Consider the following 23122-nt stretch of genomic DNA (forward strand, 5'->3'; position numbering starts at 1 on the left):
CCCTGTGATTGCATGCTGCACACTCCCAGTCTACCCTCACACAGTTGTATCTCCCATCTAAGAAACAGAAAGTCTCACCAACTGTCAAAATTGTGTGACAGAAGAGAGACCCAACTTTAGCTGACTTCAGGCTCTACATTTGAGAAAGGTTTTTATATTTCTTTCTCCTTCCATTTCATGAATTATTTTTAGGAGGTGACAGGTCCTCTTTAAGCTTCTTCAAAGAGTCTACAGGGTTATCCATATAAATAAGTATATTTAAATGTGCATGAAATAGTAAATTATACAACATACTTATATGCTTCTTTTATCATAGGTGCCCCAATATTGGGACACTATGGTCCCAAAATAGTCAAGTGCATTTCTGGGAAGATGTTGTACATAGGAAAGAGGTTTTTGTGCCACCACATCATCAGTGCTGTGTGTGCAGTGGGCTGGCTGACCACTCATTTCAATATCAAAGCCAGTCCCCTTCTCCATTTATGCACTGACCATGGCAGAGAAGGGGGATGACTTAGTTATTTAATTGAGTAGTGATCCAGCCCCCTTCACACACAGCACTGATGACATACCTACATGGAAAACTCTATCCAGCTCCCAAACCCAGCCCGCGCATTACACAGATTTAGGTATAATTCTATCTCTGTGCAGGGGATTTGGAGACCTGTCTAAGAAATAAACAGAGCTCTGACCACTATAATGATATATTGAGAAATTAATTAGGACATAATTTTTGACATTCACTTCAAGCATTAGATGAACAAAAAGTAATCTTAAAAGCTAAAAAGCTTAAAAGTAATCTAAAAAAAAGTATAGCAATTTCAGAATCCAGTATGTCATTGCATGTAAATTGGCTTCTAGAGATACAGATATTAATGTGATTCTGCAGTCAAGCATATAAAAGAATAATTCTGAAAAATGTTACTCAGCCATAACTGGTTGGGTAACCCCATTGCGTACATTTCTTTTACTATACTTTATAGTGTATGTCGTAAAGAAAAATTTTAAAACCCATAAAGACATCTCCAGAGAAAGGACATCTCACCCTCACATTGAACATATGGGATTATTATAACTGGGAAAATGAGAAAGAGCTGACACTTCAACCTCCATTAAAGGAGGACCTCCTGCCGTGAACAAGTACTGACAACAAGGGATCTCTAAGAACCAGTTAACAAGTTCTACACTCAGAGGCGGAGAAGTAGAGGGGCTTCCCCTGTTCAAAGGAATTATTTCAGACTCTCTGGAGTCTGACAACAATATCTCCCGACTGGGACCTACAGGGGCGAAGATATTCTGAAAGTTGGGGATCTCATAAACTTCTAAAAGACCTAGCACATTCCAGGACCAGCCCCCTATATGAGCTCAGGTATGTGGGCATAACATTGATCTAATAAAAAGCAGAGTTTGGGTTTCTGTCATTTGTCAGTCCTGGAAGGTACAGCTTGATGTGGTTCTGTTTGTTTTCCTAAAAGGAGTACCTCCCTCCGCTAAGCTCTGAGTCATTTCCCTGACACAGTTTTAGTACTTTTCTTTTGTTGTACCTTTTACTCCATGTGATTGCTTATACCGTATTGTTTTGTTCCCATTTTGGAACATCGTTGTATATTTTTTATAAATACTGCTTACCTTTCCAGATTAATTATAGAAAATTTAATAGCTTGTTCCTCTTGCTCTGTAAACCTCACCCCTGAAGCAATACGCTACCTGTAATGGGTGTCCAATTGGCCTGTATAAACAATTGGTAGAGGCAGCTAGTTATGTCACATAGTAGTTCCTTCTGTTATTGTGGAGTTGGCAGTACTCGTATTGGGCTATATATATTCCATGCGTTGGAATCAGAGGTGTATATACCATACGCTCACTGTGAGTTCCCCAATAACTGACCTAGTAGTGGAAACAGCCGTGGCCTCATCCATCACTGGTCAGTCAAAAGCATACTTATCCTGACGATTGGAGGCAGCGGAGTTGCGTCCCCTGGCAAATTGGTGGCAGCGGTGGGATCTATGTGATCTCTTTTGTGTTCTCCCTGACAAATCAGTGGCAGAGGTGGGATCTGTGTGATCTCTCCGCACAATGTGAAGGTGTTAAAGATTTATCTCTCAACCACAACCTCTTTCTGTGTGCCCCATTAGGGCATGTAGACATAATAGACGAAGCTTTGCTTTCAACCCCTTCGTGCTTTCGCACTGAGAGATCCTCTATAAGAACGTCTTGGGGCCCATTTTATCCATACCTTACATGGATGGTCATTTATTTATGTCAGAATTAGAGTACCGTCAAATAGTTTTATAGGTGTATCAAATTTTAATGACTAAGCAAAAAACTTCTGTTTATTGCTTTATAGTTAAATACAACCCAGACATATAACTTTTGAAGAGGACCTACCTCTTGCTCAAAAAAATTTGTTAACTACCTCGTAAAATCGCTAAGCTCTCCTAATTCCTACGCTCCTTTCCATTTTGCACCGCTTGGCTCCATTGCAGAGCTATTCACATTCGTTGCTTTTGGAGCGCAATATGTAAAATCTCTGCTTTGCAGTCCAAGGGGTGTTTCTTTACATTCTTTTTTGGGGGCACGCGCTTTCACTCCTTCCTCCCAGATGCTGTCAGTCACAACTGATCTAGCAGTCTAGCAATCTCAGATGTTGTTGCGCTATGATTGGCAGTGTCTTGGAGGGATGGGTGAAAGAGAAGGCTGTGATCAAACACCCAGTTGGACTGCTAAGCAGAGATTTCACATACTGCGCTGCAGAATAAATAAATATGAATATCTCTGAAACAGAGTGACGCATCACAAAATAAAAAAAAGCAACTGAATTAGGGAAGCTCAGGGATTTCTAAAAAGTATTTAACTCATTTTTTTGAGCCAGTGACAGGTCCTTTTTAAAGGATAGAAACAACTTTAAGGGGTTGTCCCATGAAGAATATTTTTCACAGCTTGTCCAACCCATAATTATGAACACTTTTTGTATCCAGGATACATTTTTTGTAAATCTAAAAATGTTCATAATCATGGGTTGGATTTACCTGTATACAATACTCTCCAATAGACAACTCTTTAAAGGCTGACTAAATCTTGTTCAAAATGTCTGCCACTAACTTCCTAAAACCATTTTGATGAAAGACACACAGTGCACATACAAATAATATTTTTTTTACATCTCATTTTTGCCATATGTGACTTCATTGCCTACTAAAATTTTCCTGTATAATAGGATGGAAAAATTATGTTATATCCTCCCCCCAAAAAATCAAACAAAATTAAACACATATATTTATGCATTACGCTCATTTAGCGGCTTAGTCGTTCCCTCATTTCCACAGCGAACAAATGTGCACCTGCTGCTATGTCAATTCAGTTGTTCCTTATGGATTTACTCATTATCCATTAAAGGCGGAAGCCTTTTGTTGCCATGTTTATCCTGGTAAAATGCTATTTACCATCAGCCTGTCACGTACTGGAATAAGTGATAGACATGAATTCATATGTCAAACATCTCTGCTTCTTTTTCTTTCCAAAATGAAAAACTACGATCTATATAACGACAAATGTCATCATTGGTAAATTCCCCCAGTTCCGATACCAGCTGAATAGAGTCTTTTCTACATTTCGGGAGTGGAGTCAGTTCATCAGAGATCACAACACTTTGCTTAGGTTTAGGGTCCATTGTAGCTTTGGGTTCATCACACATTGTATTTTGAATCGCAGTCTCTTCTAGCTGCTCAGTTACTTTAACACCATCTACCTCTCGCACTATACTGTCCCCAAAGAACTGCTGCTTAAGGTCTTCAAATCCATCAGTCCAATCCCTCTTGCCAGATTCAATCTCCTCCATGACCACCTTATAAAATTTACGAATGAGTTCCCAGCTGTGACTACCCAGCCGGTCAAACATTTCATAACATAGAATGTGACGGAACTTTCGCTCTTCTCGTGACATAGTCATTTCTAGTAACTGGAAGTAACCTAACATGAACAGGTCCAAGGTAAGGCTTGAGTACTCGACGGGTGATCCATTCACATGTGGTAGAAAGTGTTCTGGCCAATAAAGCATATTTGATCTACTCAGACGTCGAATTTGCCTTGTAGGAACCTGGCAAATGATACTTCTCCAGTGACCAATCAACTTTCCAACAACTTGTCTCTGCTTCATGAAGTATAAAAGGCGGTCATCATCGCTTTGTCCTTTGGCTATTTTGAGACTATTCTCTTCATTTTCCGTCTTCCTCTTCTCAATCTCCAGTTCACTACCAGTGGAATCCCTGGTTGGCTTGGTTTTTGGATTGCTATTTTTGACGGATTCTGTAAATGTCCATTTTTTCCAGTGCTCAAGGAAAAGAAACACAATCCTTTCCTTTCTCATGTCTATGTAGTCCTGGACACAACTAAGTTCTGTTTGTACAGGTAGACTTCTAGTCATGTGGTCTGCACTAAACAATGGCTCTCCTAAGGCATCCATTATGTTGCCTTGGTTGGTGGAGTCTAAGTCTCTTATTAATACATCTTCCTCATGATATGTTAATTGGGCATGGGACAGCATGATAAGTGGCTCTTCAAGTGGTCTTGAAATGTCATCATTCAAGATGCTGAATTGCTCATTGCTTGTTATGTAGTCCTCCTCTAAGATAGGTTCCCTTCTGTAACCGTAAGCCGTCGTCCCCACTGGTAAAGATCTTTTCCTTTTATAGATTCTGTTGGAGGCATCATAATCAATTTGGGGTCTTGTAGACAATTCATAATTAGCCTTCAGATTTTTGACAGACACACCAAACTGCTTAATTTCTTTCTCAACTTCTTCTCTGGTGGAACTGAAGGACTGAGACCTGCCAATGTTTGCACCACTGTCTTTTATTGTATTTTGAGACAGTTCAGTGTTGTTCTTGGGCATCAAATCCTGAAGATCAACTTCTTTACCTCCAAGTGTTGCCAAGAGGATGGCCATGCTTTTTAAGAGGGTGGATATTTTGGAACACCAAGCTGGAAGGTCATCAGCTCTACCTTGCATTTGTTTTGGATTAACAGTGAAGTGCTCTTGTGATAAGGCTGCAGATACTGGTAGGAGTTGCTGCAATTCATGTTCTAGCTGCTCCAGTTCAGTTTCCACTTTTTGGACCTTATGCATCACTTGAAGATTCTCAATCTGCTTCTCAATACGAATGATATCATCTTCAGTCATGAGTTCGCCAAAGGGTCCCAAAATTGCATTGTGCGCATGAGAGTATCTCCATCCTTCTGGGTGGTAGTAACTACCGGCCTCACACTAGTGCAAAAATAAAAAAATAAAAAAAGGAGGGAACATGTCCCTCAGGATACAAAGCCAAATAGTCCGTTCGTTGCACTCTTTTCAAAAACTACATGTTTTAGTGGTGTAATGGTATATTGGGATAGCACTAACAAGGTATGGGGTTCTCAATTAAGGACTGAATGAAACTCCAAGCAAATAGGAGCAAAGAACATAACATCATTGATGGAACATACAGGTGGCAATCCCTTTAATCAAACATGCTCTTAAGTATTTCCATAAGCAATAAGATAAAATTCATCACTGGAAGGATGACTAACGATGAAGATGGTACAGGACAGAACACTCATTACACCACTAAATGTCCATGTAAAACATTTAAACGTGCAGTATGGCATATATTCATATATATCGTATATCGTTATCTGTATTTATTCCATAAAATCAGGTAGTCTGCCCATGGAAATTGCTGAGTAAGGGTGAACTCATCATATTTACCTATACTAGATACTGCAGTTTAAATGTATCACGAGAAGAGGTAAACAAACCACACCAACACCATGCAAATATATCATTAGAGATAAAAGTTTTCATGTTCACTTCTTTATTGTTATAACTAAGAATGGGAGTTGTTTCTATAAGTGTACTACTAGTAGACAACCCCCCCTTCCAATTTTTCCCTACACTTCCTCAGATGCATAACTTGAAGCTCTTGGACCCCAGTGCAAAATCAGTAACATTTGTCATGTCTACAATCTATAATAATAGTGTTTTTTTCTGTGCTAGAGGGGCTGCTATGCCCACTGTACCATTAAGACTGGCTGCAACCGCTACACCTACACCACCAACAGATACATCTCTGCCCTTTCTGGACAAAAATCCACAATATGTTCTTCTACAGCTCAAAAACAATTGATATGGGAAGGCATCTGTCACGGGGGTACCACAACAGAAAGGGGCCGGAAGATCGCGTCGTCTGGTTACACGAACTCCTGCACTTATTAGAACTGCGTCACCATCCTATTAAACAGTGCAGATCTACTTGCTGTCATCGCAAGGGTTAATCAGTTCAGTTGATCTCCTGGAGCTCTCCGTCATGGATTGCCTCAGCTGTTCTGTGTTGGCCACTCCCTTCTGGTATATATGCTGCCTCTGGCTCTTGGAAGCTGCCAGTGATAGTTTTCCACTTCCTGGTTTGGTGGTGAAGGAGAAAGTTCAGTGTTTGGAGTTGGTGGTCGGAGAGTTTTTTTGGAGATTGCTGCGTGGAGTTGGTTTATGTGTTTTCCCTTATCCTCTCACATTTGGTTTCCCCCTTCCTATATCTCCTCTTTTTCCCACTCTGTGGTTTTGTAAGTGTAATTGTATAACTGTAGTTTTATTTTATACCTGCCCCTGTCAGTCTGGTTAGTGTTTTTCTATACACTTCAGCCCCTCACCTCCCTTGGTGAGGGAGTGATCAGATAAGGCTTAAGTTAGGAGCATAGATAGGTACGAGAACCTGGCGTCTCCACCTTCAGGAGTAATTTGGGGGACAGGTATAGACTAGGGTGCCCCTAGTTCAAGGGTTCGAGTAGGTGCCCACAATCCCTTCTCACTACATGACAGCATTGTTAGGACAAAGTTTCTACTATATACACTTGCTCCCTGTACCTAGAACATCAGTTAAAGGGGTTGACCAAGATGGGACAAAATTGGGACAAAAACAGGCTGTGTTGCAAAATATCAAATTGCAAAATTCCACTGTCTCTGTCTTGTGCACACTTGGTTTTTATTATCCTGATAAGGGCACTGGTTCGGCGCCGAAACGCGTTGTTGTGAATAAGAGACAGAGTTTATACTCTCCGGTCCTCATTACTCATTACAAAAGGTGGACTGCCTATGAAGATAAGTCGTCCAATCTATAATGACTGTACTTGTACACTAACCTATACCACCCACTGTGAACAAATATGCACTTGCCGCTGTGTCAGTTCAGCCGTTCGCTATGACGGTGCAGGACCCTTCTATTGCCATATTTATCTTAATAACATAACATTTGTCATCTATTGAATAGCCTCCTAGGTAGGAGATCCAGGGGAACAGGGCTAGGCTCTGGTCGCATCATAACTAATGCTTCCGCTAGATATATAAGTGAAGGTTGTACTGGATGTATCCAAAGTCATTATCCTGGAATAGTAGTGTAATAATAATGGTCATGGACCTTCTATCACCATATTTTAATGTGTTGAGTCATGGAATCACAATGCTTTTGAGCTGCATTTATTTCAAGTAACTCTTTCACTTTTTTTTGCAAACATCAAATTCCTTTTGGCCATAATGTATGAATACTAACGTAACCACAAATTAAACTAACGCGACAAAGTTACCTATTCTACTCTTAAGTCTGAATTCAGACATTCGTATATCGCTGTCTGAGGAAGGACCGTGACTCAGGATTGACCGTGAGTCTTCTGACACATACTGTATATATGATATATGCCTTTGAGGCTGTAGAGTTCAGCTCAGGTGCCTTATGGGTAGTCTGGAGATCAGGTCCCAGTACCAGCACTCGGACCATGATATACAGATGTAGGAATTCAATGGGTGACCTTTCAAACCTCCAGCAAAAAGAGAAACTGCCTTAGGAATAAAACAGTAAGACTTACCGCAATGCTGCCCTCCCCTCTTTATTTTTAGAGATACTATGTTTTGGCCTGTCCTGTTATAAGAGCCATTTTTGAAAAATGTATCATCTTAAAAAAATCTTAGGCTATGGTAAGTTTTACACACCTGTCCCAGGTCCGGGATCTGCTCCCTTCAGCCTGGTCTAGTAAACTTTGCAAGTGGCCCGGCGTGCTCCCATGTGATCATCTACCTAGGCCTACAGTATATAAGGCCTACCAAGACACACACCTGTGTCTTAGTAGTAAGCAGTCTCCAGGGCCTCTGCTACCTGTCTGCGGTCTCCAGGACCTCTGCTACCGGCCTGCGGTCTCCAGGTCCTCTGCTATCTGTCTGCGGTCTCCAGGTCCTCTGCTACCTGTCTGCGGTCTCCAGGTCCTCTGCTACCTGTCTGCGGTCTCCAGGTCCTCTGCTATCTGTTTTCAGTCTCCAGGTATTCTGCTACTTGTCTGCGGTCTCCAGGACCTCTGCTACCTGTCTGCGGTCTCCAGGGCCTCTGCTACCTGTCTGCGGTCTCCAGGACCTCTGTTACCTGTCTGCGGTCTCCAGGTCCTCTGCTATTTGTCTGCAGTCGCCAGGACCTCTGCTACCTGTCTGCGGTTTCCAAGTCCTCTGCTACCTGTCTGCGGTCTCCAGGTCCTCTGCTACCTGTCTGCAGTCTCCAGGTCCTCTGCTACCAGTCTGCAGTCTCCAGGTCCCCTGCTACCTGTCTGCAGTCTCCAGGTCCTCTGCTACCTGTCTGCAGTCTCCAGGTCCTCTGCTACCTGTCTGCAGTCTCCAGGTCCTCTGCTACCTGTCTGCAGTCTCCAGGTCCTCTGCTGCCTGTCTGCAGTCACCAGGTCCTCGGCTACCTGTCTGCAGTCTCCAGGTCCTCTGCTACCTGTCTGCAGTCTCCAGGTCCTCTGCTACCTGTCTGCAGTCTCCAGGTCCTCTGCTACCTGTCTGCAGTCTCCAGGTCCTCTGCTACCTGTCTGCGGTCTCCAGAACCTCTGCTAACTGCCTGCAGTCTCCAGGAATTCTGCTACCTGTCTGCGGTCTCCAGAACCTCTGCTACCTGTCTGCCATCTCCAGGAATTCTGCTACCTGTCTGTGGTCTACAGGACCTCTGCTACCTGTCTGCCATCTCCAGGAATTCTGCTACCTGTCTGTGGTCTACAGGACCTCTGCTACCTGTCTGCAGTCTACAGGAATTCAGCTACTTGTCTGTATTCTCCAGGAATTCTGCTACCTGTCTGCGGTCTCCAGGAATTCTGCTACCTGTCTGCGGTCTTCAGGAATTCTGCTACCTGTCTGCGGTCTCCAGGAATTCTGCTACCTGTCTGCGGTCTCCAGGAATTCTGCTACCTGTCTGCGGTCTCCAGGAATTCTGCTACCTGTCTGCGGTCTCCAGGAATTCTGCTACCTGTCTGCGGTCTCCAGGAATTCTGCTACCTGTCTGCGGTCTCCAGGAATTCTGCTACCTGTCTGCGGTCTCCAGGAATTCTGCTACCTGTCTGCGGTCTCCAGGAATTCTGCTACCTGTCTGCGGTCTCCAGGAATTCTGCTACCTGTCTGCGGTCTCCAGGAATTCTGCTACCTGTCTGCGGTCTCCAGGAATTCTGCTACCTGTCTGCGGTCTCCAGGAATTCTGCTACCTGTCTGCGGTCTCCAGGAACTCTGCTACCTGTCTGCGGTCTCCAGGAACTCTGCTACCTGTCTGCGGTCTCCAGGAACTCTGCTACCTGTCTGCGGTCTCCAGGAACTCTGCTACCTGTCTGCGGTCTCCAGGAACTCTGCTACCTGTCTGCGGTCTCCAGGAACTCTGCTACCTGTCTGCGGTCTCCAGGAACTCTGCTACCTGTCTGCGGTCTCCAGGAACTCTGCTACCTGTCTGCGGTCTCCAGGAACTCTGCTACCTGTCTGCGGTCTCCAGGAACTCAGCTACCTGTCTGCGGTCTCCAGGAACGCTGCTACCTGTCTGCGGTCTCCAGGAATTCTGCTACCTGTCTGCGGTCTCCAGGAACTCTGCTACCTGTCTGCGGTCTCCAGGAATTCTGCTACCTGTCTGCGGTCTTCAGGAATTCTGCTACCAGTCTGCGGTCTCCAGGAACTCTGCTACCTGTCTGCGGTCTCCAGGAATTCTGCTACCTGTCTGCGGTCTTCAGGAATTCTGCTACCTGTCTGCGGTCTCCAGGAATTCTGCTACCTGTCTGCGGTCTCCAGGAATTCTGCTACCTGTCTGCGGTCTCCAGGAATTCTGCTACCTGTCTGCGGTCTCCAGGAATTCTGCTACCTGTCTGCGGTCTCCAGGAATTCTGCTACCTGTCTGCGGTCTCCAGGAATTCTGCTACCTGTCTGCGGTCTCCAGGAATTCTGCTACCTGTCTGCGGTCTCCAGGAATTCTGCTACCTGTCTGCGGTCTCCAGGAATTCTGCTACCTGTCTGCGGTCTCCAGGAATTCTGCTACCTGTCTGCGGTCTCCAGGAATTCTGCTACCTGTCTGCGGTCTCCAGGAATTCTGCTACCTGTCTGCGGTCTCCAGGAATTCTGCTACCTGTCTGCGGTCTCCAGGAATTCTGCTACCTGTCTGCGGTCTCCAGGAATTCTGCTACCTGTCTGCGGTCTCCAGGAACTCTGCTACCTGTCTGCGGTCTCCAGGAACTCTGCTACCTGTCTGCGGTCTCCAGGAACTCTGCTACCTGTCTGCGGTCTCCAGGAACTCTGCTACCTGTCTGCGGTCTCCAGGAACTCTGCTACCTGTCTGCGGTCTCCAGGAACTCAGCTACCTGTCTGCGGTCTCCAGGAACGCTGCTACCTGTCTGCGGTCTCCAGGAATTCTGCTACCTGTCTGCGGTCTCCAGGAACTCTGCTACCTGTCTGCGGTCTCCAGGAATTCTGCTACCTGTCTGCGGTCTTCAGGAATTCTGCTACCAGTCTGCGGTCTCCAGGAACTCTGCTACCTGTCTGCGGTCTCCAGGAATTCTGCTACCTGTCTGCGGTCTTCAGGAATTCTGCTACCTGTCTGCGGTCTCCAGGAATTCTGCTACCTGTCTGCGGTCTCCAGGAATTCTGCTACCTGTCTGCGGTCTCCAGGAATTCTGCTACCTGTCTGCGGTCTCCAGGAATTCTGCTACCTGTCTGCGGTCTCCAGGAATTCTGCTACCTGTCTGCGGTCTCCAGGAATTCTGCTACCTGTCTGCGGTCTCCAGGAATTCTGCTACCTGTCTGCGGTCTCCAGGAATTCTGCTACCTGTCTGCGGTCTCCAGGAACTCTGCTACCTGTCTGCGGTCTCCAGGAACTCTGCTACCTGTCTGCGGTCTCCAGGAACTCTGCTACCTGTCTGCGGTCTCCAGGAACTCTGCTACCTGTCTGCGGTCTCCAGGAACTCTGCTACCTGTCTGCGGTCTCCAGGAACTCTGCTACCTGTCTGCGGTCTCCAGGAACTCTGCTACCTGTCTGCGGTCTCCAGGAACTCTGCTACCTGTCTGCGGTCTCCAGGAACTCTGCTACCTGTCTGCGGTCTCCAGGAACTCAGCTACCTGTCTGCGGTCTCCAGGAACGCTGCTACCTGTCTGCGGTCTCCAGGAATTCTGCTACCTGTCTGCGGTCTCCAGGAACTCTGCTACCTGTCTGCGGTCTCCAGGAATTCTGCTACCTGTCTGCGGTCTTCAGGAATTCTGCTACCAGTCTGCGGTCTCCAGGAACTCTGCTACCTGTCTGCGGTCTCCAGGAATTCTGCTACCTGTCTGCGGTCTTCAGGAATTCTGCTACCTGTCTGCGGTCTCCAGGAATTCTGCTACCTGTCTGCGGTCTCCAGGAATTCTACTACCTGTCTGCGGTCTCCAGGAATTCTGCTATCTGTCTGCGGTCTCCAGGAATTCTGCTACCTGTCTGCGGTCTCCAGGAATTCTGCTACCTGTCTGCGGTCTCCAGGAATTCTGCTACCTGTCTGCGGTCTCCAGGAATTCTGCTACCTGTCTGCGGTCTCCAGGACCTTTGCTACCTGTCTGCAGTCTACAGGACCTCTATACTACCTGTCTGCAGTCTACACGACCTCTGCTACCTGTCTGCAGCCTACAGGACCTCTGCTACCTGTCTACAGTCTACAGGACCTCTGCTACCTGTCTACAGTCTACAGGACCTCTGCTACCTGTCTACAGGATCTGATTCATCAAGGGCTGTGATGTTCACACTGGTCTTGATAAGGTGTGTGTTGGAGTCTGACATTTATAATTCATTAAGAGGTGCAATCCTCTTAATGAATTAAGAACGTCTGACGGGTCACGTGCGCCTAAGAGCGCTATGCCAGAAATCTTACTCCAGTCAGTGACTGGAGTAAGGTTTCTGGCAAAAGGAAAGTCACAGCTTGTCATGAATAAGACAAGCTGTAGCATAACGCCCCCTCTGTGCCCCTCATTTTGGTGGAGAAATTGGCTTGAAAACATCAAAAGATGCAACATTTTTGCACGACTCTGAGTGTCATGAAAATTTTCACCACATTTATCAAAGCGCTTTATGCCATAATTCTGTCAAAATTGCTTGGATGAATCGGGGTCTCTTACTCTTCTAATCGCCAACAAAAATCAATCACTTCCAAAAAAAGACTTTATTATGACAAACTTTTCTAAACGATATGTAGTTCTAGTAAACCTCATTCTTCAGCACAGAACTGTATATGTAATAATGCACGTATGGTTTCTCGCTGTCAGGACACCAGTGTCTATTGTACAATGTGTAAGTTGCCAAAAAAAGTGGAGGAAAGTAGGTGACATCTATTTGAAGCAAATTTCTGGTTCATAAACATGGTCGCTTCTTTTCCAGTTCTTTGAGTCACTGGCTACATACTCTTACTACACAGTTCTACCATTGCCCCATTGAAAAGACTATGGACCTGAATCCTTATATTTCACTAATCATAGTTAATGTCCTATCTACCTGAAGAAGGTATGACATTGTAATAAAGTAAGGTAACCCAACAATGCCACGTATGAGTAATATAACATATGTGTATGAGACATTAATGGAAGTCATGTAATAATCATGCGTCATTCTACAGAACCTTCAGTATAAACATAGAAACCTGTTGTGTAATGTAAAGAAACTCTGCAGAGGAATGTCATGCAAATTCCCTCTATTTGTCTACATGGATGTGATTTGCATTCACCTCCATAGGTGTCAGTCGACAAACGTTGCTACGTAACAAAACATCAGATGTGGAAGGATGAGAGGCCATGATATGTATGCAGCTGGTAGGGACGGAATGTCTCAGATAGAATCCAAGAATACTATTAAGGGGGGGATAATTTTTAGACAAAAATAGAGACCAAATTGGGGCACCTCCCAGTTATACTAGCTGAAATATTAAACATTTTATAAAGGGGATGGCTAGTTATGAAGAGTGTTTCTTAACTCTCGTTGTTGAGTATCCCCAACAGGTCATGACATGATGATATCCCACAGAGGGAACATACAAGGCAAAGCCTGAAAACCCATTTTCCTATACCCTGGTATGGAATTCTAAGCGGAAAAGGTTTTCTGTTCTTTTTAGACAGTATGGAGAGCAGCAGAAAAGAGTTTCTCTCTCTCTAAAAGACTCAACGGCCTCTGTGTAATGCATTTTTCCTGTGTGGTGCCATGGTGGAGCTGGACAATTTAAGGGGTTTTCCACTTTTAGAAAAGTGAACCCCCCCGAAACTGCTTTGGTCTCTTTGTTTTGGATGCAGCAGTGACGTAAAGTCAATGGTTCACATCAACGCTGCAGATTCACATCATGCTGTTTACTTCAGCAGAGCCACTGAGCTCAGTGATTGGCTGCAGCAGTGATGTGAGCTGTCAATGTGACGTCACCCCTACAGCCAAAACAGAGAGACCAAACCAGCGGCGGGAAGCTGGAACTGGAGTTGGGGAGAGTTGCTGAGTGCTATCTCATTTTGTTTACATTACACAGATCACTTTTTCCTAAAAGTGGAAAAGCCCTTTAAGATGGTTACATATATTTGATTAAAGAGAACCTGTCATGTGATTCATGCTCCCCAATCCATTTGCACATTTGTGGCCAGTTATATTATTCTCTGAAACACTCCGGTATTTCAGAGACTATATACTTTAAAGATCCGTCTGAGGACCATAGCCGGGGACCAGACTAGTCCGGCGCCGCCCCTGGAAGGCTCTTCCCAGCATTGTTTCAGGTGATTGACAGGTCACTCCCTCAAGTGTGTACATTGGGAGACATCTGTCAATCACATGGAGTGGCACTGAGAAGATCCGTCCGGAGACCATAGCCAAAGATCAGACCAGTCCAGCTCCGCCCCTGGCCGGGACTACCCAGCACCACTCCAGGTGATTGACAGATCTCTGCCAATGTACACACATAGGGAGAGATCTGTCAGTCACCTGCAGCAGCACTGGGAAGAGCCGGCCAGGAGATCTTTAAACTAGGAACTAGGAACTTATTCTTACTAAGCCTAAGTGTTTCAGAGGAGAAGAATATACCTGGCTTGAATAGTGTCTCTAGGCTCTGATTCGTGCTGCTTGTAGCTTGAACAGCATGAACCAGATTATTATTATTTATTTATATATATATAAATATACAGTACAGACCAAAAGTTTGGACACACCTTCTCATTTAAAGATTTTTCTGCATTTTCATGACTTTGAAAATTGTACATTCACACTGAAGGCATCAAACCTATGAATTAACACATGTGGAATTATATACTTAACAAAAAAGTGTGAAACAACTGAAAATATGTCTTATATTCTAGGTTCTTCAAAGTAGCCAGCTTTTGCTTTGATGACTGCTTTGCACACTCTTGGCATTCTCTTGATGAGCTTCAAGAGGTAGTCACCGGAAATGGTTTTCACTTCACAGGTGTGCCCTGTCAGGTTTAATAAGTGGGATTTCTTGCCTTATAAATGGGGTTGGGACCATCAGTTGTGTTGTGCAGAAGTCAGGTGGATACACAGCTGATAGTCCTACTGAATAGACTGTTAGAATTTGTATTATGGCAAGAAAAAAGCAGCTAAGTAAAGAAAAACGAGTGGCCATCATTACTTTAAGAAATGAAGGTCAGTCAGTCTGAAAAATTGGGCAAACTTTGTATGTGTCCCCAAGTGAAGTTGCAAAAACCATCAAGTGCTACAAAGAAACTTGCTCACATGAGGACCGCCCCAGGAAAGGAAGACCAAGAGTCACCTTTGCTTCTGAGGATAAGTTTATCCGAGTCACCAGCCTCAGAAATTGCAGGTTAACAGCAGCTCAGATTAGAGACCAGGTCAATGCCACACAGAGTTCTAGCAGCAGACACATCTCTACAACAACTGTTAAGAGGAGACTTTGTGAAGCAGGCCTTCATGGTAAAATAGCTGCTAGGAAACCACTGCTAAGGACAGGCAACAAGCAGAAGAGACTTGTTTGGGCTAAAGAACACAAGGAATGGACATTAGACCAGAGGTAATCTGTGCTTTGGTCTCATGAGTCCAAATTTGAGATCTATGGTTCCAACCACTGTGTCCTTGTGCGACGCAGAAAAGGTGAACGGATGGACTCTACATGCCTGGTTCCCACCGTGAAGCATGCAGGAGGAGGTGTGATGGTGTGGGGGTGCTTTGCTGGTGACGCTGTTGGGGATTTATTCAAAATTGAAGGCATACTGAACCAGCATGGCTACCACAGCATCTTGCAGCGGCATGCTATTCCATCTGGTTTGCATTCAGTTGGACCATCATTTATTTTTCAACAGGACAATGACCCCAAACACACCTCCAGGCTGTGTAAGGGCTATTTGACCAAGAAGGAGAGTGATGGGGTGCTACGCCAGATGACCTGGCCTCCACAGTCACCAGACCTGAACCCAATCGAGATGGTTTGGGGTGAGCTGGACCGCAGAGTGAAGGCAAAAGGGCCAACAAGTGCTAAGCGTCTCTGGGAATTCCTTCAAGATTGTTGGAAGACCATTTCTGGTGACTATCTCTTGAAGCTCATCAAGAGAATGCCAAGAGTGTGCAAAGCAGTCATCAAAGCAAAAGGTGGCTACTTTGAAGAACCTAGAATATAAGACGTATTTTCAGTTGTTTCACACTTTTTTGTTAAGTATATAATTCCACATGTGTTAATTCATAGTTTTGATGCCTTCAGTGTGAATGTACAATTTTCAAAGTCATGAAAATACAGAAAAATGTTTAAATGAGGTGTGTCCAAACTTTTGGTCTGTACTGTATATGTATATATATATATATATATATATATATATATATATATACATATATATATTCCAGTATAATGTAAGGGTCCTCTTCCTTTTGTTCCAGTCTGTCATTGTTAGTTCATTTAATGTAACTGATATATGCATTTAGTATGCAACCCCTTCTCATGTATAGCACCATGAAATCAATGGTGCTATATAAATGAATACTAATAATAATAACCAGATGACAGGTTTAATTTAATTACACCCAATGGTGTTTTCAAAAGACCCAGCCAAATCTCTAGCGTGTAGGTGGGTGTCCTAACTTTCCCTCAATAGCAGATGTCAGGGTAAATTAGGGTTGGACATGTTGAATATCACCATACCCAATCCTTTTCTTCTCGCAGTTAAATAGGCAGAGATGTCTGGCAGTGGTTTTCTCTCTTCTCCCAATTTAGAACACAAGCATGCTCAGTTGAGTTGAGTGTGCCCGTATATGACGGAGGGTTGGAATAGATGTCAGGTACTTTGCTATCCTAAGTGTATGGCCAGATTTACAGTCAGGATTGCCCATAGATTATATCTGATCATGGTGCAGCCCAAACTTTGTGAAGAGTTAATTGTCATGGGACCCTTCTAACAAATAGGGATTATCCAAAGCTGTCAAACCCTCTTATACCTATAGTCCAGTGCACACTGATGGCTTGGGTAAAATTCCTAACCCTGTGGCTCCCATCCTCTCACATCTCTGATTGTAGTTAGTGAATGGGGACAGTGCGAAAACAATTCTTGTTATTACTTCTCAAAGCTGAGCATCTGCTACAATTGTATGCAGACTACAAAACAATATGATGTTTTAAAAGCACTCATAAAATGTAGCAAACGATCAGAGCAAGACGGAGATCTGTGCTGCTGATGGAGTTATCTCAGAGTTTGCTTTATCTGTATCCTTTCTTGACAATCCTCTGTGAGCTAACTACATCAGTCACACAAAATGCTAATAACTTGCTACATTGTATGGGTTCAGGTAAATTGGATGAATCCTGAGTCCAGTCTGCTTCATTATACAAAAAACCCTTCATTTGCTTAACTCTTTTTATAAACATCAGGAATGGCTTTTTTACCATAGCAGAAAATAAAAGATGTGATAGAAGCAAAAGCACACAGATTATTTGGAATCAACACAGACACAGCAAGGAAAGCCAAAACTCATAGCAAAAGCACCACAAAGTGTATCAGGAGCGTCGTCTTACCGTGCGCTTTCTTTCCTCCTCCTCCTGGATCTTCAGCTGCAGTTTTCGCACCATGACTTGTCGCTTCCATTCTGGGATGGGTCTTCCCTGCTCGTCATGTGTAGGGATCAATGACTCAATATCAAGCTGGTTGCTCTGTGCCATGGCTGGAGGAGTGGAGTTTCCATTCATCAGTGGCTCAGAAGACTTGGTTGCTCCCTTGTTAGGGAGAATGGTAGAGTTCCCAGGTGATGAAGCAGGTGAGGCTGGAGGAGGAGTAGCAGGAGACGGAACCTCTGACTGAACACAAAGAGAGAAGTAATAAATATGGCGATGAATGGAGGTGTTTCTATGTGCCTGGTCCAGAACAACAGTCTGCCCAATATTAGTCTACTGGTAGTGTCCTCTTACAGAATTTCCATCAGGGCCCAAGAGCTTTAAGTTATGTCTATCTAAGTCCATAAAAAATAATAAGCTTGAAGAAAGTATAAACCATATTGACTAACCATATTGCACACTCTTTACATTGGGATCTTGGAGTGTGGCCTTCCTTTATTTTTTATGGACTTATTATCAAGTAAGGATTTAAAACCTGGACCCGGAGGCTTGCACCCATATATAGTGGAACACTGTGCTGCTCCAAAGGCTAAAAGGAAGCGGACTCTTAGAATTAGGAGTGGATTATAATGGTAGATGCATTTAAAAAGGTTTTCCCACAAATAAAAGTCAATTTTAATCAATAGATCTTGGAATAATAATAAGTTCCACAATTGGATGTATTTAAATAAAATGTTCCTGTGCTGAGATAATCTTATAAATGTGTCCCTGCTGTGTGCTGTGTAATGGCTGTGTCTGACCGTACAGGAACATGGTCTGATCATACCACAGCTCCTGGGCAGGCGGGAAGCAAAAGAGTATACAGACAGGACAGCACAGGATCACAGCTGATTCTTTCTATGAAGTAAAACATTGTTTAAAAACCGGCAAATAAATGTTTTACCTTATAGAAAGAATCAGCTGTGATCCCATGCTGTCCTGTCTGTATACTCTCTTGTGCTTCCTCTCCTGCCCAGGAGCTGTGGTATGATCAGACCATGTTCCTGCACGGTCAGACACGGCCATTACACAGTACACAGCAGGGGCACATTTATAAGATTATCTCAGCACAGGAACATTTTATTTAAACACATCCAATTGTGGAACTTATTATTATTCCAAGATCTATTGATTAAAATTAACTTTTATTTGTGGGAAAACCTTTTTAAATGCATCTACCATTATAATCCACTCCTAATTCTAAGAGTCCGCTTACTTTTAACCTTTGGAGCAGCACAGTGTTCCACTATATATGGGTGCACTTATTATTATTCTAAGATCTATAGATTAAAATAAACTTTTAATTGCGGGAAAACCTCTATAAGTATTAAACAGACTGATATTCTCTATCTATCTACTGTATCCATCTATCCATCCATCTATCTTTCTATCCATCCAAAAAATAGAAGCAGCACTCCAATTTAAAAAAAATATTTAATGGCCCACATGGGCAATAGCGACGTTTCAGCCTAAAACCAGGATCTTTCTCAAGCCTTCGGACCAAAAATGTCGCCGTTGCCACTATGGGCCATTAAATATTTTTATATTATCGTACATGGGAGTGCTGCCTCTATTCTTTGGTTTAATTGAAGGACTGGTTGTACCTGGGAGGCTTTGCATTTTATTATCCATTTATTGCTGATGCCGCACCTATATTTTATATTTTAGCTATCTATTTAAAAAATGTGAAACAGCGCCAAAAGGTATTACATTAGGTGTAGGGCCTCTCAAAAAAATACAATTGTGTATAGCAATGTAAGAAAAATAAAGAGAGCCAACACTCCAATAAAAAGAAAAAGTGGACTTTAATTAGATCATGTGCCACTATCTATCGGGGCCTCTATCTAGTATCTATCTATCTATCTATCTATCTATCTATCTATCTATCTATCTATCTATCTATCTATCTATCTCTCATATCTATCATCTATCTATCTATCTATCTATTTTCTATCATCTATCTATCTATCTCTCATATCTATCTATCTATCTATCTATCTCTCATATCTATCTATCTATCTATCTATCTATCTATCTATCTATCTCTATTTATCTATCTATTATCTATCATCTATTATCTATCTATCTATCTATCTATCTATCTATCTGGGCCTCTATCTATCATCTATCTATCTATCATATATCTATCATATATCTATCTAAAAAAGAACTCCAATAAATGGGGGGAATCACTCTAAAGTCAGTGGATGAAAAAACTGATTTTAATTAGCTCATGCACGGGCTAATTAAAACCCTTTTTTTCCATCCTCTGACTTTGGAGTGATTCCCCCATTGGAGTTTTTTGTATGTAAAAGTTTATTAGTGATAACCTTGGAGGTTTTGCACACATTTTTGCAGAATTTTTTTTTCTTTCTTTCTATGTGATGCCCCTTTTATAGCTCGAGTTTGTTAATTTTGTGTTTAGCATCTTTACACCTCAAAGTGATGCCCAAGACCAATCTAATCTGTGCCAAATATGGATATTACTTATCAGGAGAAAACAAAATAGTTCCAACCTAGGTAATAATATAATGGTTGTACTCACATCCTAACAAAGGGCTTCCTATCTGCAGACACAGGGTGTATGGAAATTCACCACAATGACTAATTTGTGTTTAAAATTGTATTTGACCGAGAAGTCAGATATTCGTCAGAATAATACAACCACACAATGCTGGCGGATAATCCTGCAAATGAAATTCCTTCATTCTAGACTACTGGAAATAAAGCGCGTGCTGTCTATGAGTATCGGTCCAGGAACTGGTGATAGATACAGTCCTCAAGACCCCCATAAACAGCAGAGAAAAGTTGTCCAAAATGAACAATTTCAACAATAAAAAATGATCGTCAGCGAAACAAACAACTGCTCGTTATGACCGACGGTCTCTGACAAATGCTTATCACTCAGAAGACCTGTTCACATCTGTCATAAATGAAGGATGATTGATAGACCCCATTGGCTTCTAGTGGGGTCTGTCGATTTGATAGTAAGAATAGCAACATGCTGCACTATTCTTGCCTTCAGTGGAACGTCAATGGACCCCTGATGACATGTAATGGCTTAGGTGCGCACACGGCCTCAGAGGATTCCTACCGGAAAGGGTGAATAATAGACTTATTTCCAGTAACATTTTGGCCAGTACAGTATATATATCAATGCAGATCTTATTGATCTTTATCTCTATCTATCTGGTAATTGATCTCACGGTCTTGCTATGGGCAGATTGCTTGGCACAGGCTGGTTGCTAGCAATGTCATGTAATGTGCCCGTAGCAACCAGTCTGTCTGAGATTACTTGGGCCTTCACGAGGCTTAACAGCACTGACATCATGGTTTTCTACATCTCTTATGTGACATTTCTTGCTTGATAAATGTGGAAGGGAACCCATATAATATATTGAAGTTTGCTCACTGTAGATATTTATCTATATCTCTATTTCTCTTGATCATACAAAGAACACAAATGATCAAATGTAAAGTAACACAGTGATATGCATATAAAGATTTACACTTTCATAGAAAATGAATCTACATAAACAGATTAATCACAATGTACATATCTTACATTATTTATGCTTCACTGATTCTGAGTTACATCCTGTATTATACTTCAGAGCTGCACTCACTATTCTGCTGGTGCAGTCACTGTGTACATACATTACATTACTTATCCTGCACTGATCCTGAGTTACATCCTGTATTATACTCCAGAGCTGCACTCACTATTCTGCTGGTGCAGTCACTGTGTACATACATTACATTACTTATCCTGTACTGATCCTGAGTTACATCCTGTATTGTACTCCAGAGCTGCACTCACTATTCTGCTGGTGCAGTCACTGTGTACATACATTACATTACTGCGATCATGCTATTATAGAATTTTGGATAACTAGAGGAGGAAGCCATGTGAAGACTCAAACTTCAAGGTTAGATTTTAGAAAGGCAGATTTTAAGAGACTCAGAAAGAGAATAGGAGGGATCCAATGGCTGGATGTCCTTAAGGACAAAAATGTCCAGGAAGGATGGGAAATTTTTAAAAATGAAATTCTCAAAGCACAATCTTTAACAATCCCGAAAAGTAGGAAGAATGGGAAGCATTTAAGGAAACCAGGATGGATGAACACAGAACTTAAACACATGCTAAAAAGAAAGAAAGAAATGTTTATTAAATGGAAAGAGGGAGGCATATCTAAAGAAGATTATAATGCAGTCTGCAGATCCTGTAGGGCACGTATCAGGTTAGCTAAAGCTGACAATGAATTAAGGCTTGCAAGAGATGTCAAAAGCAATAAAAAAGGATTTTGGGGGTATGTCAAAAGTAAAAGAAAAGTCAAAGATGCTATAGGATTTTTACAGGATGAAAATGGAGAAATGGTAAGAGAGGATGTTGAGAAGGCCGAACTTTTTAATTCCTATTTTGCATCTGTTTTCTCTCAGAAAGAAAATGTAACATCAACTGATCTTCACTGTCCTTTTAAAGGAATAGAGGAATCCAAGTTATCTGTAAACAGAAAGATTGTGAGGGAATATTTAGCTAACATAAATGAGTTCAAGTCTCCAGGTCCAGATGAATTACACCCCAGAGTACTGAAGGAGATCGTAGAAGAAATTTTAGAACCACTCTCCATAATCTTTGAAAATTCTTGGAGAACAGGAGAAGTCTGAACATGAGTCAACAGTGTGATGCAGCAGCAAAAAAGGCAAATACAATTCTGGGATGTATTAACAGAAGCATACAGTCTAGATCACGTGAAGTCATTATTGGTCTTTACTCCTCTTTGGTCAGACCTCATCTAGAATACTGTGTACAGTTTTGGGCACCACATTTTAAAAAAGACATAGGCAAACTGGAGCAAGCTCAGAGAAGAGCGACCAGTATGGTGACTGGTCTGCAAACCATGTCCTATGAGAAACGGTTGCAGGATTTGGGAATGTTTAGCTTGCAAAAAAGAAGACTGAGAGGAGACTTAATAGCTGTCTACAAATATGTCAAGGGCTGTCACATTGTAGAAGGATCATCTTTATTCTCATTTGCACAAGGAAAGACTAGAAGCAATGGGATGAAACTAAATGGGAGGAGACACAGATTAGATATTAGAAAAAACTTTTTGACACTTAGGGTGATTAATGAGTGGAACAGGCTGCCACGAGAGGTGGTGAGTTCCCCTTCAATGGACGTCTTCAAACAGAGGCTGGACAGACATCTGTCTGAGATGATCTAGTGAATCCTGCTTTGAGCAGGGGGTTGGACCAGATGACCCAGGAGGTCCCTTCCAACTCTACGATTCTATGATTCTATGATTCTATGATCCTGTACTGATCCTGAGTTACATCCTGTATTATACATCAGAGCTGCACTCACTATTCTGCTGGTGCAGTCACTGTGCACATACATTACATTACTTATCCTGTACTGATCCTGAGTTACATCCAGTATTATACTACAGAGCTGCACTCACTATTCTGCTGGTGCAATCACTGTGTACATACATTACATTACTTATCCTGTACTAATCCTGAGTTACATCCTGTATTATACTCCAGAGCTGCACTCACTATTCTCCTGGTGCAGTCACTGTGTACATACATTACATTACTGATCCTGTACTGATCCTGAGTTACATCCAGTATTATACTCCAGAGCTGCACTCACTATTCTGCTGGTGGAGTCACTGTGTACATACATTACATTACTTATCCTGTACTGATCCTGAGTTAC

At 42.8% G+C, this 23122-nt stretch overlaps 2 protein-coding genes across 3 annotated transcripts in view; both read right to left on the minus strand.

Annotated features, from left to right (window-relative positions):
• LOC141172452 (espin-like) overlaps positions 1-23122 on the minus strand; it is a 343391-nt gene that overhangs the window by 16875 nt on the left and 303394 nt on the right. For both annotated transcript variants that reach the window (XM_073656689.1, XM_073656688.1), the window contains exon 11: positions 17326-17604. In XM_073656689.1, coding sequence (XP_073512790.1) covers positions 17326-17604 — 279 coding nt within the window. The remainder of the gene's footprint in view (positions 1-17325; positions 17605-23122) is intronic.
• Positions 2784-5249, minus strand: LOC141172453 (espin-like protein). Its single transcript, XM_073656690.1, has one exon. It carries the CDS (start codon positions 5177-5179, stop codon positions 3485-3487), a length of 1695 nt encoding a protein of 564 aa, XP_073512791.1. The 5' UTR covers positions 5180-5249; the 3' UTR covers positions 2784-3484.

This window comes from Phyllobates terribilis, unplaced genomic scaffold, assembly GCF_046119375.1.
Source record: "Phyllobates terribilis strain yellow unplaced genomic scaffold, ASM4611937v1 Scaffold_12__6_contigs__length_324123572, whole genome shotgun sequence".
Classification (NCBI taxonomy): Eukaryota; Metazoa; Chordata; class Amphibia; order Anura; family Dendrobatidae; genus Phyllobates; species Phyllobates terribilis.

Coding starts and splice junctions, on each gene's coding strand:
- LOC141172453 (XM_073656690.1), bottom strand. CDS start 5,179: ATGACTGAAGATGATATCATTCGTATTGAGAAGCAGATTGAGAATCTT.